We start from the raw sequence: 21,416 nt of genomic DNA on the forward strand, positions 1-21,416 counted from the left end.
TTAAATATTAATATGTTGCTATTATAAGCAAAGTAAAGGCAAAAGCCTTCTCCTCACTTGTCAAACCTAATTTCTGGGCCCCGATGGATCTTTATGGATAGCACAATAAAAGTGCTCCTGGTTGAAGGGGCGGCGGGAAGGGGGGGGCATTAAACCTGATGCCTGGCACCTGAGCCTTTAGCATTAGATGATTTCTATCAGGCTCAGAACACAAGGTGGGGATTTCTTCACTTCAAAATTGCATCCATCAGAGCGAAGAGCTGGGTAGCGGCGGGCTTTTCTGAATCTTATGATTGTCAAAGATTTTCATTATTGAAATGGTTGACTATTGCTCAATTTCTCTTTGATAAATTCCAAGCTGATTATGCTGTGATTTTTCAGAGGGTAAGGAAAGAACAAGTTTAGGTGAGTCCGAGTGGGTTACAGGATGCTTGAGTGGTTTGGGGTGTTCTTAGATGACTTCCATTCCAAAACCGTTCACTGAGGCCAAGGCAGGATAGGAACTCTGTCTGTCTGTCTGTCTAGTGACATTTGGGGTCTGGAACCTTTCCCTTACCTGGACATCACTGTCTCCTTAACAGCTGAGCTGTCACTGGGAAGTGAAATTGATTATAATTTTTTTTATGCCACAGCTGTTGTTTTTTACCTCAGCTGGTTCCCATAATTCCACAGATGGTAAACATATGTTTATAGGCCCACAGAAAAAGAAGCTATATTGGATTCCTCCCATCTCAAATTCTTATTTTTCTTTTCGTGCAGAAAGTCAAAGTCACAGAGCTGGGAAATCTTATACATTTGCAGATTAATATTTCTGGGCGTTAAGACTTTGGAAACAGCAGGACAGCTAATGATATGCTAATGAGCTGACAGTTTTTATTGATCGTAATGAAAGTCGACAAGTGTCTTTCTTGGCTTTTATGCAAGCTGGAATATTTTATTAACTGTCTTCAGGGCAGAAATACATAATTGGTCGCATTTTGAAAATCCTCCTTGTGAGTTCTCAAGTCTTACTTTTTTGTTAGCCTGTTGCCAAAGCTTGGGTCCTTGCCAGTTTATGAACAGAACACATTTTCATCCATATATTTACATGCCCAGCAGGAACTCTCCCCACCCCCTTTCCCTTTCAAAGCAATTTGTTTCAGTGTTTTAGCATACAAAAAGAGAGCCATTTTCTTTAATGTAAACAGAGATCTGCAGGGAAATAAGAGCTTTAAAAAAGAATTAGCATTTGTTTGGTTGCAAACCTGCTTTTATTTGGACCAGAAAGCTCTGAATGTTAGAAGGCCTTGCCTAATCTTAGTTATTCCACACGTAAGAGGGTCCTAATGGTATAATTTTCCTAATCTTTATCGCATCTTTGTAGATTTCTTACTGTGGAATGAGAAATGTTCTTGGAACAATGGAAATAATGGGCACTAGTTCCCCAAATAAAAACTCCTAATGTACAACCTACCTGGTGCAGATGTACCTTGCGGTGCCTGGTGAGCTGAGCGCAGGAGGTAGAGGCTGGCAACAGGTGAATTCAACAATGGAAAAAGCCTGTCCGTTTTCCTCCCCTTCCATCTGTACTAATAGTAAAACTTTATTAATTTGGGCTTTGAACTTTAGGGATTTATTTAGGTTCTCAGCTTGGCTGAGGTTTAGCGTTGCAGGAACGATGTGGAAACGGATCATTTAGCAAATTAATAGTGTAAATAAGATTGCAGGGGGGGAATATTAAGCTACCTGAAAGCATCTTTGTTTGCCAGCCTTAAAACAACTATTTCAGCAAACTGTTAGCCTTTAATGCAAATAATTTATGTTCAGTTGATTAAGTATTTACCCATTAAAGCAACTACGATAAAACCTCATTTTGATAACAGGACTTTGTTCTAGCAACATCTTTTTAGGTCATGTAATGATGAGATTTTGTCTTATGATCTGTTTTCTCCTAAAGCCATGTTGGAGTGGGTTAGCACTGGTCTTGGAATTAGTAGACTAAGATGAAGGCGTCCTTTAGGAAAAAAGCTATTTAAGGTAGCAAAGCCTTAGGTTTTTTGTAGGTCAGCTGGCCAGATAATCTGGCCCTGCATCAATAATAATAATAATAATTTGATACATTGGGTGTATCAAAATCACCATGCCAGCTTCTTCAATATATATATGATGTTCTCCTCAACCTTCTCTAAAATTCTAACATGTACCCCCAGTTTAAAAACTGATATCCTACAAGAGCTTTAAAGACTCTACCATCTATGAAAATGATATTGCTCAATATTCTACAATTCATAGTTTTTAGGAATTTGATGCTTTTCAAGGATGCAAAGTGCCTGCTATGTGAAATATAATACAGTAGGAACTGCAGGGCACCCTGAGATGAAAATATGACTTTGCCTCCGTGGTGTCTATAATCTAGTAATTCTGTTGGTTGTAGTTCAGTTCCAAAGTGCTGAGATTTTATTCATATGTTAGGATTTGGATGTTGCTATTTTTACCACTGTGAACTTTAATGAGTAAAGCTTCCTGCTTCTCCCCATCCTCCAAAAGAAAAACAACCCACAAATGATGGACAGTGGAGCAGGGATTTTTTTTTTTTTTTTTTGGGGGGGAGCTCTTTAACATTGAAATTTCCTGGGCTCACCCAACCCCACTAAAAAAGAATTTGAGGGATGACCTAGGAATCTGAATGTTGAACTTGAGATATTTACTCAAATTCGTGTTTATACAAGGTGATTCTTAAGAAACTCAGTTTGGGAAGCACTGCCATGATTAATGATATGAAATACGCATGAATCTGAAAAAATGAGACCAGGTGGGGCCAGCTAATAGATGCACTGCTAGAGTTACATTTTTCAGTAGATATATTTAACGTTAGAAGAATTTTTATTCATTCTTCTCTAATTCTAATTTCATCTTTGGGAGAAGTTGCAGTACTTGAAGGAACATTATTATCAATAGAAATCCTTTATATAGTTAGATAACTTTCCTGTGAGAAATAAGAGTTCGCTCCTATGTGGGTTTATACTTTATAAAACTCTTTTTATTTTCTAAAGAAAACTACATGATTAGCAAATGCTACTTTTATTGACAAAGGTTCAGGTACAGAAGAGTTCATATGGCAACTCAATGCAAACCTTCTGGGTTTTGTTTTGGGAAAAGGTGCTAGGGTGTGTGTGTGTGTGTGTGTGTGTGTGTACATGCTCAGACTGCTTTGGGTCACATCTGGCATTTGTATAGTGTATGACCATCCTCCTTTTAGTCTAGTGTGGAATTACATCCATTCAAATAAATTACATTTCCATCTTGACTTATTTGGCAAGAACAAGTATTCATACCATTATGTGGGCTGCCCTCATGACCTTTCCTCAAAAACAAATACCCCAGTGCTTTGAGTGTTGGTGTTAAAGGGCAGTGAGGAGCTGTCAGCCTTGATTTCTGTTTGTGTTCAAGTCAGCATCATTGACCTTCACCTAATGATCTGTGTAACACCCTCGTGTGGATCAGATGAAAAGTGGAAAGGCAGGTGATGATGGAGGCAGGTAGAAGGAAGGTGCGGGAGAGGCAATTATATTGTAATTTACAGTGTAACTAAAATCAGTAGTCACCTTTAAAGTAGGAAAAGGAAATCCGGTATGTACTAAATTCTGTTGCTACTAAGTGAATAAAGGGGGGATATCCTTTTCGAATGTGTTTTCCATTCATTTTTAGAAAGGTAATTAATACTGTGTCTGGGTTTCTGAGTGCCATTTCTATGGCTGATTAAAAATAGGAATGATTTAGGCTTTTCTGATGAATAGGTAATAGATGGTCCTGATCCTTCCTGAGTCTTATGCTTTCTCCACTTCCACATCTCCCAGGGAAATCCACTGTCCCCGGCGGCCTGTGAATCTGTTTCAGTGCGGGAGGTCCTATGTCCCGGGAAACCCTAAACCCTGAGCAGACCTGGGATAGTTGGTCACTATGAATTCACCATATTCAACCTCTTCAAATCAGACTGATGTTTTTAGATGTGTCACTCCATTTTCTACAATGATCTTTGATGGAAATCTATAGCTTTGTCTAATTTTTTGTTTAACTTGAAAGGAAGTGAGAGCATAGAAATGCAAAGTGTGACAATCTTGGTTTGAAAGCCTTGGTTTCACTGACCCAGGACTCGAGTCCTGGAAGGATCCTTAGCTTTTGTGTCCAGTCTTTTTTTTTCCAGAGGAAGCAACTGAAGCTCAGAGCAGATGGTTGACTTACTGCTTCAAGTTCACTCAGTTAACTTGAGATGGATCCAGAACTTGAGCCCAGGTCTTGTGACTTCCAATCCCATGCTTTTCTCATATTGCTCAAAAGTGCTTGAAAGGTACCTTGGGCACCTAAAGGCATTAACTTGCTGTGAGAAACTGAGCAGCCTCATGCCAGGAAGAAGCTGATTGACTTAGATGGTGCTCTTTTAATTGCTCTCTGGAACTCCCCTCCAAAAGACTATGAATTCATACTGAGGAGCAGTGGCAGGGAGTTCCTCTCCATGGAGAGGCTGTCTCCTCCTATAATCACAAATGCTGCATCATCCTCAGAGGAAGAGGTTAATAAGTATATCCAACTCTAAGAAAGAGGTTCTATGATCTTGTTATTTCTACTACTGTTTCCAATTCATATTTTATTTTGCAATAATAAGCAGAAAACAGCCTTTGTTGACTACTTTCTATATAGAAGATGAGCACATAAATGTTACCCCTTCTGGAAGACTTTCAACACCGTCTTAAGCCTATATTTTATTTACAGATTAAGCTCAGTATTCTGAACGGCTTCTGTATCTTCCATCTGTTCTGTAATATCTCTTCCATCAAATCAGGAAGAAAAAACAACCCCTAAAACCAAAATCTTGACAGTCAACTTGAAAAATCCAAAAGCCAAGTCAATATTTTCATTGCAAGATGGCAGCTTCAATGACTTTCTTAAATCAGGGCTGTTTTTCCAAGCTAAGTTACAGAATTAAAAGACTCCCTTTCTACTCAGAGTGAGATGTTGAGCAAGTTTTAAGACTCAACAACGAACACTCTTGTTACTCGATTAGCAGAGAGCGAAGATTGTTATGCAATTCTCTCCATGTCTTCCTCTATTTCCTTGACTAAATGAATCAAAACATTTTAGTCTCTTTGAATTGTCTCTTCTCCCAGGTCAGCAAAATTTAATGTTCCAGGATGACTAAGGCATTGAGGAAATTATTTCATCAGTGCCTTTTTGGTCCAATAGTTGAAGAACATTTACTGGTAGGTCATTCGTGTTATAATGTCATTAGCATCCACCAGTGGTAACTAATGATAGCTTTCTCAAGGCAAATGTCCTTTCTGAGATTTCTGAAAGACGATAGTTTAGAGTAGTTCATTGGGGACTAAGGTAAACTTACCTTCTGAATGAGGATACCAGTGTTGTAAAAAAATAATGTGCCCTGCAGAGAGTGTGTGACTGCACAGGGGCATTTGGAACTGGTGACTATAATCTTGATCACCACCTCTCTCTTCTCTTATAAAGGGAATCATCCAAGATGGGAAAATCATCTTTATGCCAAATGGATACATAACTCAATGTCCAAACCTGAATCGCAGTAAGTAACAACTTGAAGCATTTATAAATTTCTAATATTATATAATTTAGTGATAATAAACATGTCACACAAAGCATAAAAAATGTTGGCTTCTGAGGTAGTGGGGATAGGGAGATAATTTATTGTCTATACTATATACTTCTGTGTCTTTGAAGCTTTAAAAAAGCTCATGTGCTTATGGAATTACCATTTGAAGGTGAGAAAAAGACTACGTGAGCAGTTTGGGTCCTGTAGATTGATACAGGAAGTTAGGCTTAATAAGATAGTATCAATAGTAAACATTTATTTAAATTCCTTGGCTTAGATGTGAGCTTACTTTCTCCTCTTCTATAACGATTCATTTTTCCAGTCACCTCTCAATAAAAATGAGGGCTTAATTTTAATTTAAAAATGTCATATTGGCTTTTCAGTTAATAGTCCTTTTTCCTTTTTCTGTTAATAAAAGGAAAAGACCAAGACCTGAAATCCTGGGTGATTTCACTCCAATTGCAAAGTAATACTTAACCAGAAAAGCAAAAACCCTTTGACATAGCCAAGCAACTACTGTTGTAAAAATCTCTTTATTGTATTAGCACTGTATCAACATTTCTTATATTTTCTCTATTGAGCTTGTCCAACTTGCAGTGATTTCTTAAGCCTGGTGCAAGGAATAATGGATTTGCAAGAGCTTTTGGCCAAGATGACTGCAAAAGTAGGTATCTAAATTTCACTTATGATGTTTCATTTCTTTCTCCATCCTATCTGGAATTTCAAGCGATATGCTATAATGGAAACATTTTTAGCCTTGGCATCTGCAGTGTGTTACAATAAAAATGGTTTATTCTTCTTTGAAATAGGACTACCTATGGTAAACACAACCATTTACCTCTTTGATACTATTAGGCTATATCAAAATGTTTATTTGAAAAATGTTTGGAAGAAAGGGGCCATATGTATCACTGTAGATTCCTTGGGAGAGGAAAAGGGATTTGCCCACTGGCCATTCAACTAGTAACACTGTGAGATGATATATGATCAGAGACACTGCTGCTTATAAGCTAATGCGTTTTGAATGTAAGAATAATTGCCAAGAATCAGAGGGGCAAAAATAGCCAGGTTAGGAACAGATTACTGTCACGAGAAGGCATTATATCACATGTCTAAGATGTGATTTGTTTCAAGACTGGTCTTGAGTTAAATAGTGAAGGAGGCCAAGTTTGCCTCTTAACACATTCAGTTTTATAACTGTGCATCTTTTCCTCCTCTCCATCATCTACTTAACAAGCATCTTTCAAAGGTTTGCTGTTTGCCAGGCACTGTGTCGGACACAAAGGAGGCCAAAATGAACGAGACGTGATTTCTACCCCTGGAAGATATCGAGGGTGGAGCAAAAAATGTAAACAATTAGGAGCTTTAATATATGAAGTTTAAATTCATAATGAAAAGTCCTGAGCACTGTGTTGAAAGGCACTGAATAAATAGAAAATGTGTGTAATGCTGTTGTTATGATACCAATCAGTCGTGGACGTGAGTCCCAGCCTAGGGCGAAGACGTAATTAGGTTGGGCCTCAGAGACATTATATTCTGTGAAAGGAAGAATTTTAATAACAGTGAAAATGTACATTCATCCTGTTCCACCTGCAGCTATGACTGCTCCCAGCCATCAGCCATGGCACGTGGAAAAAAAAAAAAATCGGTGGGTTAGGTAAGTGTTTAGGATGCAGGGCTGTGCTTTGAACCCATTGGTAGTGCTACCGAAGATAAGGTTTCTCTTTCATACTGGGTTTTTGGCCAAGTCATCTTTTGTGTGGAAAGGAGAGAGGGAACACTTTTGTTACAGACCCTGAGACTGAGAGCTGAAGCATTAGCTTCTCACTTCAGAGTGCGGCAGTAACGTGAAATGCAGCCAATTATTTGGCTTCCCAGCTTGTGGCATAGAGACACTTGTATTTTATATCGTCTGGAGCAGCTTGATCTCAATAGAGTTAATTAAATTTTAACTTGCTACCAAGTTTTTGGAACAAGAAACCTGCCACTCAGTCTCCGATGATTGTGGTTTCCTGGCTTTAAGGATAACCCTTTCTCATTCTCTCCTTCTGCAGAGAATGTCATTTTTTCCCCCTCTTTTTAGCCATATATGATCTGGGAACCACATTGAGCTCTGTCCTCCAAATATTATTATGTAAAATGGGCATTTGTGAGGCAGAAGAAATTTAATTGTGGGCAATTTTATCCACTTTCTAAACTCCGCCTCTGGCACTTTGGAAGATTTATAAGTCTGTTTCTTCCAAACTGTGAATAGAATTATAATTAGAAAACCCAGAACTTCCATTTCACTGCAAAATTTTGGAATCTACAATCTAGAAGAGGAGAGTTGGTAAAGTTCTCCTAGAAAGGATCAGCTAGTTAATTTTAGACTTTGCAGGCCAAGAGGCAAAATAGAAAATATTGTGTATATTTAAATAATAATCACTTAAAACATAACCATTAAAAAGCGTAAAAATCATTCTTAGCTCACAGGCCATAGGAAAATGAGTGGCAGGCCACATTTGGTCCATGGGCCCAAAGTTGTCAACCCCCAATTTAGAAAAAGCTTGGAGGTCAGTCATACGAGTTAATATTTGCTATGTGTTACAGTGCTTAAATTTTTATATTCCCTGTCACTTTAATGCTCACAGCAGTCCTGTGAGTTGGGATTGATTTATTAGCCCGTTTCCCAAATGAGAAGACTCAGTTCCAGGCATGTTATGTAACTTTTCCCAAGACGATGGATGGCAGAGCTGGGGCTCAGGCTCAGGTTCTGAAAGCTGTGTCATGACTAAGAAAGTCTGTAGTTGGAGAAGGGAAGATTGGAAAGAGAAACAAAAGTCATAAAGAAGGAATAATTGATGGAGAAAGGGAAGTTGGCCACTACCAGTGTGAGGATGGAAAGATGGGTGAGAACAGTGTGCAAATGGTAGAGAGGAATGCATATTCAGATGGTACCTGTTGGGAGTGAAACATGAGCATAGAGCTTCTAGTAGCTTTTGGAAGGGAAAGTCAAAGCAAGAACAAAGCTCCTAAACTCATCCTTTGGATTGTAGTTGATTGTTGTCCTTGGAAAGCTGTTGAGGTTTTGAGTCCTGGGTTCTGATGGTGTGTGTTTGTGGGAAGACCACGCAGGGCCACCTTCTATTACATGATCTCCTTAAAGGTTTTCAGATTGTAGAGGCTGCTCAGAATCACCCTGCAAACAGAGGATAGGCCAGGTGAACTCTCAGCAAAGAATTCTTTAAGAATTCTTAAGGAAGATATTTCCCTCTTGCCCATGCCAAGGTGAACAGGAGTCTTCTTTCTGTGCTTTGTGCAAACCTCACTTCCTTTATGTTAACTCTTAAACTGAGGCTATAGGCTTTTGGGGCCACATCTTCATGTAGGAGTTTAAGACATCCCAAGATGGGCAGACCCTATTCCCAACTCCTCTCCCTGCTCCCTGCGCAACCATCAGGGTGGGAGCTTGGAGGCTCATTAACCTTTTTCCAGTTGCTGTTTCCCCATATGTAAAAGGGCACAATTAATTTTGATTTTATAAAGATCCCATGAGACGAGGCAACTGAGATTTAAAGGTCTTGTTTGGTGTATGACACACAATAGGCTTTCAATAAGCTGTAGTTGTTCATTTTATATTGTTAAACCTAGAAAAAAAATTAGGCTGCCATGCGGGGAAGATGGTCACTAAGAAAGCGTACACCTTGCCTAGTGGGTTGGCATCCCAGAGCCTGGCAAAAGCTGTGAGTTGCCGTCAGGTTCCTGGTCCAGAGTTAGGTGGCAACAGGTCTTGGAAAGCGGCAGAAAGCCCTTACACTGTGTCCTGGTGGAAGCCATGGAATCCTACCAGAGAGCCAGCCCAGTGCCCAAGCTGGTCAGGAGTTGGTAGCCATCATCACATCAGACCTGTGCAGACACCCCATCAGCCCACGGGTCTGCCCAGGAGGGCTTGTTTCTTGACTCTTTTCAGGACAGGGGGTGCTTGAGAATGACCCTTGCTGAATATGGGACATATCATGGGAGCAGCTTGCATGTACCTCCAGGTGACAGGTCAGGGTACGTAGGAGCCCTCTTTGAAGAGTCCTGGCATTCTGGCAAAATTAACCTTTTTCAAGGTAGAGAAGGTGCAGGAAAAACTGTCTTCTGTCACCTTCCCTAAGCTGTGTACAAGAGCCCACCGGTCCCTGGCTTACTCTGGAAGTTCTCTCAGGTAGTCTTGACATTGTGGTAACTACCCCATTGCTGGGGCAGGTGCGTTGTGATGGGGTCCGCACCTGTCTTGCTCTTGCCACCACCTGTGCTGCAATGACCTTCTGTCATCAAGCTCGGGAAGGAGAGATGCTGGAGGCTGGAAATTTCTTGATTACTTCTGTTCAAATCTTTGACAACCCTATTTATGCAGATCAAGCGGCACTTGGAGTGGCAGTTCAGCTTGTAACATACTTAATTTTAAGACTTTCATCGTTTTGAGGAGCTCAATAGTGATTTTTTTTTTAGTTAAGCTTCAAGTTTTAACATAATAAAAGATTTTTTTCTCCTCAATGTAGCAAATGCCAAGTAAAGGTATTTCAAAGAAAAAGCGCAACCCACTGCACGACTAATGTACTCATCCATTTGTTGACCTCTTACTGTGAAAAAGGCCTCTGATGTCTGTCTTTGAATGTATAGAGTTAAGAATAAATGATTCTGTCTGTGGTTGCTTAGATAAATGCATGAACAAAGGTAAGAATGAATAGAGATGTAGATTTGCTCCTAGATCTATTTTGGATCTGTAGGCATCCTTGTAGAAAATGGCAGGTAGTGTAGAAATAGCTTTTGAAAATGAATTTGGGTAAATTCAGCATGCTGATATCAGTGACAAATTGTAATTCATTTTTCGGGTCAGAGTTGTTTTTCTCCTTTTAGTGTTCTAGTATCAAGGAGGGGGGGATAAAGGAAGATAAAGTTACATATTAAGTGTTTTTGAAAAATTAGCTTTTTTGCCTTAATATGTCTTTGCTTTTGTGTTTGTCTCATGGACTCTTCTTATTACAGAGATTAGGGCTTTTTCATCGTTGCCAGAAAAGACTAAATATATTAAAAAATAAAACAGAGTTGGGAAGGGAAACATCTGCCCTGAGAATAGCTTCCACTAAAACTGAGTTTTCTTGGTATTGAGTTTTATAGGTGAGCATAGCTCAGTTTCATTGGACAGTATGGGAAATTGACAATACTGCCTTTAGGCAAATTCCTGGGTTTTCAGGAAACTTGGGCAGTCACAGAATTACCTTTTGGGTCATTTAGTCGTTAAGAACTTTCTCAGAGGGCTACAGACGCTAGATTGTTCCGGATTTTCAGAGTGAGGCTCATTTCTTCTCACAAATACCCTGTTCTCAGCTGCTCTTAGGAGGGATGCAGGTCTAGTTCAAGTTTTTCAACCCAAGGTCATCCATCAGTCACTACCTTTTGTGGGAACTACAGGCACTATAGAAATGAAGTAAAGGTAATATGCAATAAGTTACCACTTACTACGTAGTCTTACCGCTATGTGGTTTTACTGACCTAGCCTCCCCAAACTCTAAGGAGTGTATTTAGTGTGCTCCCTAGAGAATTCCCAAAGAACTTAATTATCATAGATTCTAGGAATTGTAATTAAGTTAGATTCATAGGTAATCTGAATTTTTGGAAGATTGTGCGTATGGGAGGGGGCCTTGTAAGCTACATTTTAGGCGTAGTTAACTCTCCATTTCTTTGGGGCTGATGATGGTGTGTGCGATTTGTCTAGCATCCTATTTGCTTTTTTCCCTGCCTGTTGGTACTGCCCACAAGACACAGATGAGGAACTAGTTTTCTTGGGAGATTCTAAAATTTTGTGTGTGTGTGTGTGTGTTTTAAAGATTTTATTTATTCATGAGAGATAGAGAGAGAGAGAGAGGCAGAGACACAGGCAGAGGAAAGTAGGCTCCATGCAGGGAGCCCAACGTGGGACTTGATCCTGGGTCTCCAGGATCACACCCTGGGCTGAAGGCGATGTTAAACCCCTGAGCTACCCGGGCTGCCTGAGATTCTAAAATTTTGGAGGAAGAGAATGAAATAAATGTCAAAAGCCAAGTTTGGAATTGCATGGGGATTCCATCTTTAGACAGTAGTGCTCAGCAGGGCTGGTAGGAGTAATGGAGAGGAGCATGTATGGAATGGAACCATAGTTAGCATAGAAAGATGCTGAGAGTCCTCAGCTCGTATTCAACCATTATATCTAAAATGTTGGCTTGAAATAGTCTTATTTAGATCAGAGACTGTCTTGATCTCCTTTGTGGGGAAAATACAGAAGACAAGGAGGTTTAAGTATGGCCGAGAAAGAAAAGAGGAACTAGTGGAATTCTTAGGCAGTAGTATGTTTTTCAATCAAGGCAGTCTCTAAAGGAAAGGGAAAAATGGTAATGCTGCTAATGGATTGAGTTACACTTGAGTATGTGTGAGATTATGTCACAGTTGAATTTTTTGCACCTTATGCTTGAAGACAACTGCAGTAGGCTGCATGGGAAATGATCTGGAGAGAGGATTGGATTCCTATCATGATGAGCAATTCATGGTGTTGCATGTGGTCAAGAGCAGGTGTGAAGACAAACTAACCTCAAATGTTTGAAGGGAGTAGATGGCTTAGGATGGGTTATGAGGCAAAAGTAGGTCAAATAGGAAAAGCAGGGAGAGATTTCATAGCTCACTTCGAGGAAAAGGTTTCAAACATACGGAGCTCACCAAAAAAAGTTTTTAAAGATAATGCCCTGTCCCCATGAATGTGCAAAGAGAGGCTGATGAGTTACTGGAAAGGGTTACTTGTCATGACATTCAAGCTTTATAACCCTTTTCAAATCAGAGCTTCTAAGGTTCTGTGATTACTGGATAATAGTTGGTTGACCTAGGAAAATGAGAAGTTTCTCTATAAAATCCTGATTTCGCCTAGGGGTTTGGTTGCCTCTCCTCATTTTTGAACATCAAAGCGGATTTCTGGGGCATTGATTCTGGGGTGGACGGGAGGTGGGGATGGGTTCTGAGCTGGGCAGAAACTAGATCCTTGTATGCATTTCCATTTTCCTGGCCTCAGCTCCCAGGAATTTTTCGTAAGAGAGGAAGCAGTGACTTCCAACCTGAAAACTGTGACACTGGTTAGTGTGTGAACACAGAGCGAATGTGGGAGATAAATATAAGTACATTGGAGTTGTTGATTAGATCTCCCGTAAACATTGTAATGAGTCCTGGAGAATGCATTCATTATGAGTGCTTCTGTGGGGCTTGAGCTGAAGCACACATGTTTATGTACACCCATGAGGTCCCAAGATACAGTTTAATGTCCCATTTGGTGCTCATTAGACCATAGGAGCCAATATGTCTTCAATTTAAAATGATTCCACCTCAGGTTGTGTGTGTGTGTGTGTGTGTGTGTGTGTGTGTGTGTGTTTTAAATAAGCGGGCTGAGATGAGTAACTTGCTCTGAGCATTTTTTTTTTCTCCTCCTACTTGGATTATTGTTGTTGTTTTTTCTTGTGGCTATTAGCTTTGTTAGGATAATGCAACTGAATGAAAGAAATTACACCTAGTAACTCTTATTTGCAGTTAAATTATGCAGAGACGAGACTTAGTCAGTTGGAAAACTGTCATTGCGAGAAGACCTGTCAAGTGAGTGGACTTCTCTATAGAGATCAAGACTCCTGGGTTGATGGGGATCACTGCCGGAACTGCACTTGCAAAGTAAGCTTCTTTGTTAATAAACATAGTTGTAAGGGGGCATTTTCACTAGTTGCTGTATAATCTGGCCTTGTAATAAACAATGCTGGCTCTAAAAAGCCGGTATGATCTTTCTACTAAGCTCCTGCCTAGCAACCAGGGCAATTGTGAAGGGAACCTGGAAGAGTGCCATTTCATCTCTAAACACTTGGAAATTAAAATCCGCTTCCATGTGACAACACACTCTAAGATGACCTGACACTGTTGCTAACCAACTTACTGTTTGGATTCGAGGATTGAGAATATCGAAGGGGGAGGAAGGGACTCCTGTGATTTTTCAAGCCACCTAACGGTTAGCTTCGTTCACAACTTTTCACTGCTAGGATAAATCTTAAAAGGGTGTATAATTAGTTTCTAGATGTTTTTATTACAATTTAGGAGGTATCCATTTCCTGTTTGAGACACTTGCAAGACATACCTCCCCCCGCCGACTTTCAGGATATCCATCATTTGTCTAGTCCCTCTGTTTCAGAGAATTCAAGAGCACCCCCAAAATTAGTATGTGAACTCTGTGCAAATGAAATTACTTGATAAATATCTGGTGACTGTCTTTGTTTGGGGAAAATACAAAATGGATTGTTAGAGCCTCGATACTGATTGACAGCATCTGCAAAAGATGTTATTTATGTTCTTGTAAAACCAGGCTTCTGTTTTCTTCCTAATCTCGTTAGCCCCCACGGGCAGGTGGAATGAAGCCAGTGCTGTCTATCAGAAAAGTAATGGAGGTGGCCCCGGTTCATTTGGGCTGGAGAAAATGCTTCATTTGTGGTCCTGGAGTAGAGTAGGAATTCCTCATGCTGCTTCTCTCTCTCCCTGATGAAGTTTCTGGGATGAGATGTGAGCTTTTGCCACAAAGGGAAATTTCAAAGAGCACTTCTGAGATTGCTTTCCCTGTCCTTCCTTCTTCAGGGTGGTGCTGTCGAATGTCGGAGGATGTCCTGTCCCCCTCTCAATTGCTCCCCAGACTCCCTCCCCGTGCACATTGCTGGCCAGTGCTGTAAGGTCTGCCGACGTAAGTACTGACTGAGGGTCAGAGTGGTCCTCTGTGCTTTGAGATTTTTTTCCCCTCCTAATGTTCAGGCCCCAACTGATGAGCTTTGAGGACATGAAGTACCGGAAGTGGATGTTAAATATATGACAAGAAGAACTTACATGTTTTATTTATTTATTTTTAAAGATTTATTTATTTACAATAGACATATAAAGACTATCCATTGGAAGAAAGACAGTCTCTTCAATAAATGGTGCTGGGAAAATTGGACATACAATAGACATATAGAGGCAGAGACACAGGAGGAGGGAGAAGCAGGCTCCATGCAGGGAGCCCGACACAGGACTCGATCCCGGTACTCCAGGATCGGCACCCTGGGTCAAAGGCAGGCACCAAACTGCTGAGCCACCCAGGGATCCCCAACTTACATGTCTTAATCGCTTATGATGTACAGATATTTTACATAGGCTCTTTAAAAAAAAATCTCATATCAACTCTAATGACTATTCTTCCATTCTCTGTAGCAGGAACTGGTGTTCACAGGGATTAAGAGCTGTTGAGGGTCAGACACCTGGTGTAATGGGTTGTATTGATCACAACTCCAAAGCTCCATGTGCTTTGGTCCTGCTCATTCTGAATGATGAAGTTAAGGGCCAGATCCTATGTTTAGGCTTTTTGAGGTCTTGGCCAGATTTCTTGTTACTAAAAGGCCTTTGTTAGGAATTACGAGATGAACTTCAGTTAAGATACTGAAACAACTTCCTTCCAAGTTGGCTTGTCCAGGTTACAGGATTTAAATATTCTTTCTTTGTTTTGCAAGGGCACTACTTCAGATGAAACAGTGAAATGAGCCTGGAGGCCAGCCGTAAGAGTCAAAGCTGTCATTTAGAGTGCTTGGTGCGTGCCAGTTACTATGTAGGTGCCTCCCTTCTATTGGCTTACTTCCTGCTCACTGAGTCCTTTGGGTGGGGATTATTATCCCTGTTCTGCAGGAAGTGGAGGGAAGTGAACTTACCAAAGTCGCAACCCTGGTTAAGTGACCGAGGTGAGATAGGAAACTAGTTGGTGCCTGACTACAAAGCCCATCATCCTCTCAACAAACTATAGGGTCTTCTGTAAAAAGAGGCTAGGTTAGAAACATGGCATCATTCAAGGTCCTTTCTCTACCCAAAATATAACATCACTGGGTCTTCAAAACACAATGGTCTAACTTTGGTCAAGAACACCCCGTCTCCTAATAGGACAGTGGAGGTGGGGATAGCTGGTCTGGTCATACCAGCCCAGACCTTTTTTTTTTCCAGCCCAGACCTTTTGTGGACTTTATCGAAAGGGACTTTTGAATATTTTTCCTCCTTAGGGTTGGCACATTACACCTATTACCCTGGAGGGTGGTACTTTGAATGGACCTAAAAAGAGAAACTTTGTTTTAAGCACTTTTAAAAGTCCTTTCTGGCAGTACAGGTAGCTCAGGTGCCAAGATGTTGACGTGATACTTTGATCCCATGATGGAGAGATTGGTAGATATAGAATATTTTTTCCCCCAATCTTGATATTCTATATAACTGTGAACAGAGGAAGGGGAGGAAAACTACTGGGAATTTGTTTAAAAAGTGAGTTCTTTTCAGTCCATGGTCTTGAGTTTTCTGGACAAGCCTGAATACTGTCTCTCAGAAGTTGTTTGGACACTGGAATAGATGAGTCTTTCAGCTGTTTTGTGTTTTAATCTTTTAATTTTCTAATTATAAAAGCAGTGTGTTTACCTGTGTAACATTTGAACTCAAAGAGGAGTAAAGATGACAGAAAAATCTCTTATACTACTACTTGGAAACTATCACACTTGAAATTTCAGTGGATTTCATTTTTAAAATTCTATTTCATGTGAAGTTGCGATCTTATTGTGCAGATAATTTCTATCCTACTTTATTGACATCTGTATATATAAGGGCTTGAACTCACGACCCTGAGATTGAGTGGTAGGCTCTACCAACTGAGCCAGCCAGGCAGGGACCCTTGTTGACTTAATGTTATCACTTGTGTATTCCTGTGCTTTAAAGAACACTGTATAAACTTCTTTAAAAAAACTTATTTAAATTATTAACACATAATATATTATTAGTTTCAGAGGTAGAGTTTAGTGATTCATCAGTCCTCGGTAACACCAGTGCTCATTGCATCACGTCCCCTCCATAATGTCTACCGCCCAGCTGTATTAACTTCATTCTGATGAGCGTCAGGGTGTTATAATTTTTGGCTCTTGCCTGCATAACTTATTTAACCATTCCCCAATTGTTAGATATCTAGCTCTCCCACTTTTCACTTACAAATTACTCAGTAATGTATATTTATAGAAAACACATTTTGTATTTTATATTTTCTTAAGATACGGTTCTCCAGAGTAGGGTCAGTGGGGCAAACACTGCCATTTCAAGGCCCTTGATATATGTCACATTGTCCCCTCCGAAAAGTGTCGGGGGTAGTCACTTTTCTTTATTCCAACTCATTTGAGAGTTTTGTTTTGAAAAATATTTTAGCAAGTTACACGATTTTACCAGCATGCTCATATACAGCTCACAAAGACATCAGTGCGTGTGTTTTTCTTTTTCTTTTTCTTTTTTTTTTGGTTTGTTTTCTTTGTTTTGTTTTTGCTTTTTTTATTTTTTAAGATTTTATTTATTCATGAGAGACACAGAGAGAGAGAGAGACACAGGCAGAGGGAGAAGCAGGCTCCATGCAGGGAGCCCGACGTGGAACTCAATCCCGGGTCTCCAGGATCACACCTTGGGCCGAAGGCAGGCGCTAAACCGCTGAGCCACCCGGGCTGCCCTGTTTTTGCTTTTGTTTGGAATTCATAGCAATTTAGCTAGGCAGAACTAATTTTCTCAGCAGCTCCGATTGGTGGTTTGGTATATTTGTAGTTTAACAAAATGGTAATAAAAATAAGTGAATGAACACTAGTTTAAAAAAAAGTAACCGAAAACAAATGATAATAAAGCAAGTCTGGAAATTATAAAGGTTAAGAACCCTCTAGCTTAGACGGTTTTCATTTCTTCATAGTTTTTAACAGAAATATGCATTAGGCAGTTACTGAGTGCTGGTGCCTGGAGTCGTGATAAATGAGCCCTCTGAAGCAAAGAGTGATTTACAGTGTCTAGAATTCTCTGTGCAGTCACATTAGGCAGGTGGAGAAGGCACTTTATCAGGACATAGAGGATGGCTTGTGGGACAGCGTTGGGGCAGTTGGCGGGATATCGGCAGTAGGCCTGGGGTGCTCCCTGGAAGAAGTGGAGCCAAGCTAAACATTTCTAGGCTTCTGGAAGATGACTGTGGTGAGTCAAACAGTAGAGTTGGAGCAGAGGAGAAGGACGATTAATAAAGCATAATTCCAACACTAGTAGATAGAATTTCTAGAAGTCCCAAGTACCTTCATATCAGAAAAAGGAGGGAGGTTTACTTTGGTTGCCCCTTCCAGATAGTTTCCTAAGCTACTGTTTGGGTGGAGCAGTTTCTGGAAACTCTGAGAAAAGGTATTGATCTGGCTCAGGCCAAAGGATCTGATACATAGGAGCAAAAGGTTTTGTTGGCTGACTTATCATGTTTTCATGCACTTGTCATGGCCTCAGGAGCTGCAGCATTTACAGATGGGGGTGTCTGTTTGGAAATAGGAAAGAATTTGGTTTAAATGTTCATGTCTTAGTCCATTGATTGGAAAAAGTGCTTTGTCCTTCTGTTCTGATCAAAAGGTTCAGACATTGATGCTGTCTCCAAGAGCAAAGTAGCTTTCAGAAGGCAGGTTTCATACCTTGGTACTATGATGTTCTTCTTTCTTCTTCCGAAGCCTCAGGAATAACTCAAGGGAGCCTTCTATAGATTCATCAGTTGTGGACGTGATGGTCCAGGAAGTGGTGTAGGAGTTTACTCCTTTTAGGAGGCCCCACCCTGACCTACTAAATCAGAATCTCTGAACAGAGGCACCCTGTAGGCTAGTATTTCAGTAGACAAACTTGAGAACTATCATGGGGGTGGTGGGAGTAGGGAGAGGATGATGGAGAGGGAATCTGCAGTTATGCAAAATAACAATTGCAAAGGAAAAGAGCTGGTAAAAAGAAAAGTCTTTTTGGTAACAGGGTTTCAGTAGGCGAGAAGTAGAAATCTGCAAAGGTGGGTTGCGGATGAGTGAGGACAATGGTCTTCCTTTGAGCTCATGCAGTCATTCTTACTCTCCCAACACTGTCCTTCCCTCTGGGTACAACAATGTGCATGTGTGGTTCGTTTGTTCTATGGCAGACACGGCGTTGAGCCCTTCCAGTGACCCAAAGTCAGTCCCTACTAGTATCCTCATTTTACAGGTGAGGAATTGAAGCACAGAGGAGTAACTTATCCAAGGTTTACAGCCTTGGTAGAGCCAAAATAAAACCCAGGTGGTCTCTGGCTCCAGAGCTGATGCTCCTAACCCATGTCCTCTTCCCACTGCTGTCCAGAGAGATGTAGGCGCCACCTCATTACAACAGAGTATTGTGTAACAGGCACACTGTGTAAGAAGCAGAGGTAGCAGAGAGAAGGGAGCAATGAACTCCATCAGAACTGTGTGTGTGTGTGTGTGTGTGTGTGTGTGTGTGTGTGTGTGTGTTAGGAGCACTTCACAGGGTAAATAACAGCTGAGTAGGGTGTTATCAAATAAACAGGAGTTTGCCATGTTGACAATGTAGGTGAGAACACATCTGACACAATAATATGTGCAAAAATCAAGGAAGCAGACATTGCATTGATTTTGGTAGTCAAAAGCAAGTTTTGAGGGGAGGGCTGGGGCATAATCAAAGTGTTTCACAAAGTCTGGTGCATTGGGAAAGCCAGAGGTAGGGTGGGTGGGTATGGAATTCAGGGATATTCCACGTAGAAGTAATAAAGCCGACAGACCACCACTGCCTGGGGAGAGGAAAAGGATGGATGTGAGTGATGACCAAAAGGTCTGGCGCACATTAGGTACTCCTTAACTTTTTTTTTTTTTTTGGGGTGAGACAGATGAATGAGGGGCAGAGTGTCTGTAAGGGAGAAGTTGCCAGGTTTTGAACAGGAGCCTGTAGGGAACTCCTAGTGTGATGAACAGAACTAAGACAGGTGGAAGAAATAGTGCAGGGAGCAATACATTCTGTTGGGCATGTGTGAGTTGGAGATACTGCAGGGACAGCCAGCGTGATGCGGGCATCTTGCTCAGAGAGGTGGTATCTGGAGCCAGATCTGTGAATGAACTCATTGAGGCAGGGAGGACTCTTGGGTGTTTAACCGAGCTGCCTGTCTCCTTCAGAGTGTAGTACAGAGTGCTGGTTTTGATATTCTGACCCACTGATTGCCAAGGGATGGCTGGAGTGTGTGTAAGGTACAAATACCTAAATATAGACAGAGCAACCTAGTGTCCATATCTGACAGGGGTGCCAGCTCCTACCTGTCAGTTGTCTATAAAGTGTGCACCCAGATGGCAAAAGTGTCCATTCATTGCCCTGGAGAAATCAGATCCAAATTTGAAGGGCCTGGGTCTGTGGGTGCAAGAAAATGTAGTTGGATAACTATTTCTCTACATCCTCAGTACATTTGTTTCTGACATCACAGAGAAGTCTGCATTGGTGCCAGGTTTCAATTTCATGGTCATACACTGTGAAATACTCTAGTTTGCATGTCCCCGGTGTGATATGAAGGGCTTCAGGTATCCATTTACATTTCTACTTATACTGAAAGCTGTTGGAATGGAGTCCCAAATGCCCCAGCCAAAGGCACTGGGGCCTGACTCCCCTTATGCTTGAATTTCCTCCGACATCAAAAATAAGCCTTTTGGATGTAGATCAAGAGGTGGGATAATGAGGATTGATGTTAGGCATATGGAGGGCAGTGTCGGAATAGGAGGGGTACTGTCAGAGAAATGGGGGTGAACATGAGAAAGCAGGGGTGTTTGGGTGACTTCCAGTGGTGATCCTGAAAGCTGTCCTCAGAGAATTTCATTGATAGTTGATATTGTAATCACCTACACATCCTGCACCAGTGCAAATGGCTGAGGCATGCAGCATGACGTTGATATCATTCATAGTCCCCAAAGCACCCTACTATGTGAGGACATAAAGTTCAGTGGACATTTCATTTTAATACAGGACTGGTAATTTTGAGGGATGTTACTCTGTGTGTGGCATGAATATAAACAGTAAGACATCACTATCTCCAGACAGGCTCATCCTAAAACTCCTACTAGAGGAGAGGAGTCAGGCAAATGTCTTAAAACAGGGTAACAAGTGTGCTCCTAGCATTTTGTGGGGGGCAAGGGACAAAATGAGGAAGAAAGTCTATTTCTTTGCTTCCCAGCTTGGGCCAAGAAGCAGATGGCAGATTTGACACCAGCGCATTTAGCAGAACTGTCACTCTGGAACAAGCCATCTTGCCAAGTTGGCAGCAGATGTGTTTGGGAGTGTGGGAGTTTATTGGACAGGAATTCCAGGCCCTTGGAGGATGTGTGGTCTCACCATGTGCATGTATAGGAGAATCTACATCATCATTAGGACCAATGAGTCATGGTCCACTGATTGATCATGAAAATTGAGGCATACACAATGGTCATGGATAACTTTTTAAAGGAAGGGAAGAGGGTTTGATCTAGAAAAATTTCTTTTTTCTGTTGTTCTTGTTCTGAAACTCTTGATACGTGCTTTTAATGTTTTAAATCATATTAAATAGCAGAAAGAACTCTTATTTGAGAAGCAGAACTTTTGACTGGTTTTCACTACCAACTATAGGCACATTAATTCTAAAATTACTAATTGTTATTAACAAAAAGTCCAGAGAGACACTGAGCTTGGGACTGGAGATGAAATGATGAAATAGACCTGTTTTCTGCCCTCATGGAGATTATAGTTAGCAGCAGAGATGTATAGTGAATTAGGCAACTGAGAGAAAATGTGAGGTGTTAGAGCTAGATCCAGAGTACCACAGAAGCACAAAGTGAGGGCAGTTCACCAGTTTGGAAGTCAAGAATAGCTTCTTGCTGCAAGTCAGGCTTACATTGAAATTGATGGGTATAGAGGATGGGGGGTTGCCAGGGGAAGG

The 21,416-nt window shown here is 40.9% G+C and overlaps 1 protein-coding gene across 2 annotated transcripts in view; it reads left to right on the top strand.

Annotated features, from left to right (window-relative positions):
• Nucleotides 1-21,416, top strand: part of NELL1 (neural EGFL like 1) — an 820,299-nt gene that overhangs the window by 178,148 nt on the left and 620,735 nt on the right. For both annotated transcript variants that reach the window (XM_025459768.3, XM_025459770.3), the window contains exons 6-9: nucleotides 5,500-5,572; nucleotides 6,181-6,263; nucleotides 13,172-13,306; nucleotides 14,252-14,354. In XM_025459768.3, coding sequence (XP_025315553.1) covers nucleotides 5,500-5,572; nucleotides 6,181-6,263; nucleotides 13,172-13,306; nucleotides 14,252-14,354 — 394 coding nt within the window. The remainder of the gene's footprint in view (nucleotides 1-5,499; nucleotides 5,573-6,180; nucleotides 6,264-13,171; nucleotides 13,307-14,251; nucleotides 14,355-21,416) is intronic.

The sequence above is a fragment of the Canis lupus genome, chromosome 21 (genome assembly GCF_003254725.2).
Source record: "Canis lupus dingo isolate Sandy chromosome 21, ASM325472v2, whole genome shotgun sequence".
Classification (NCBI taxonomy): domain Eukaryota; kingdom Metazoa; phylum Chordata; class Mammalia; order Carnivora; family Canidae; genus Canis; species Canis lupus.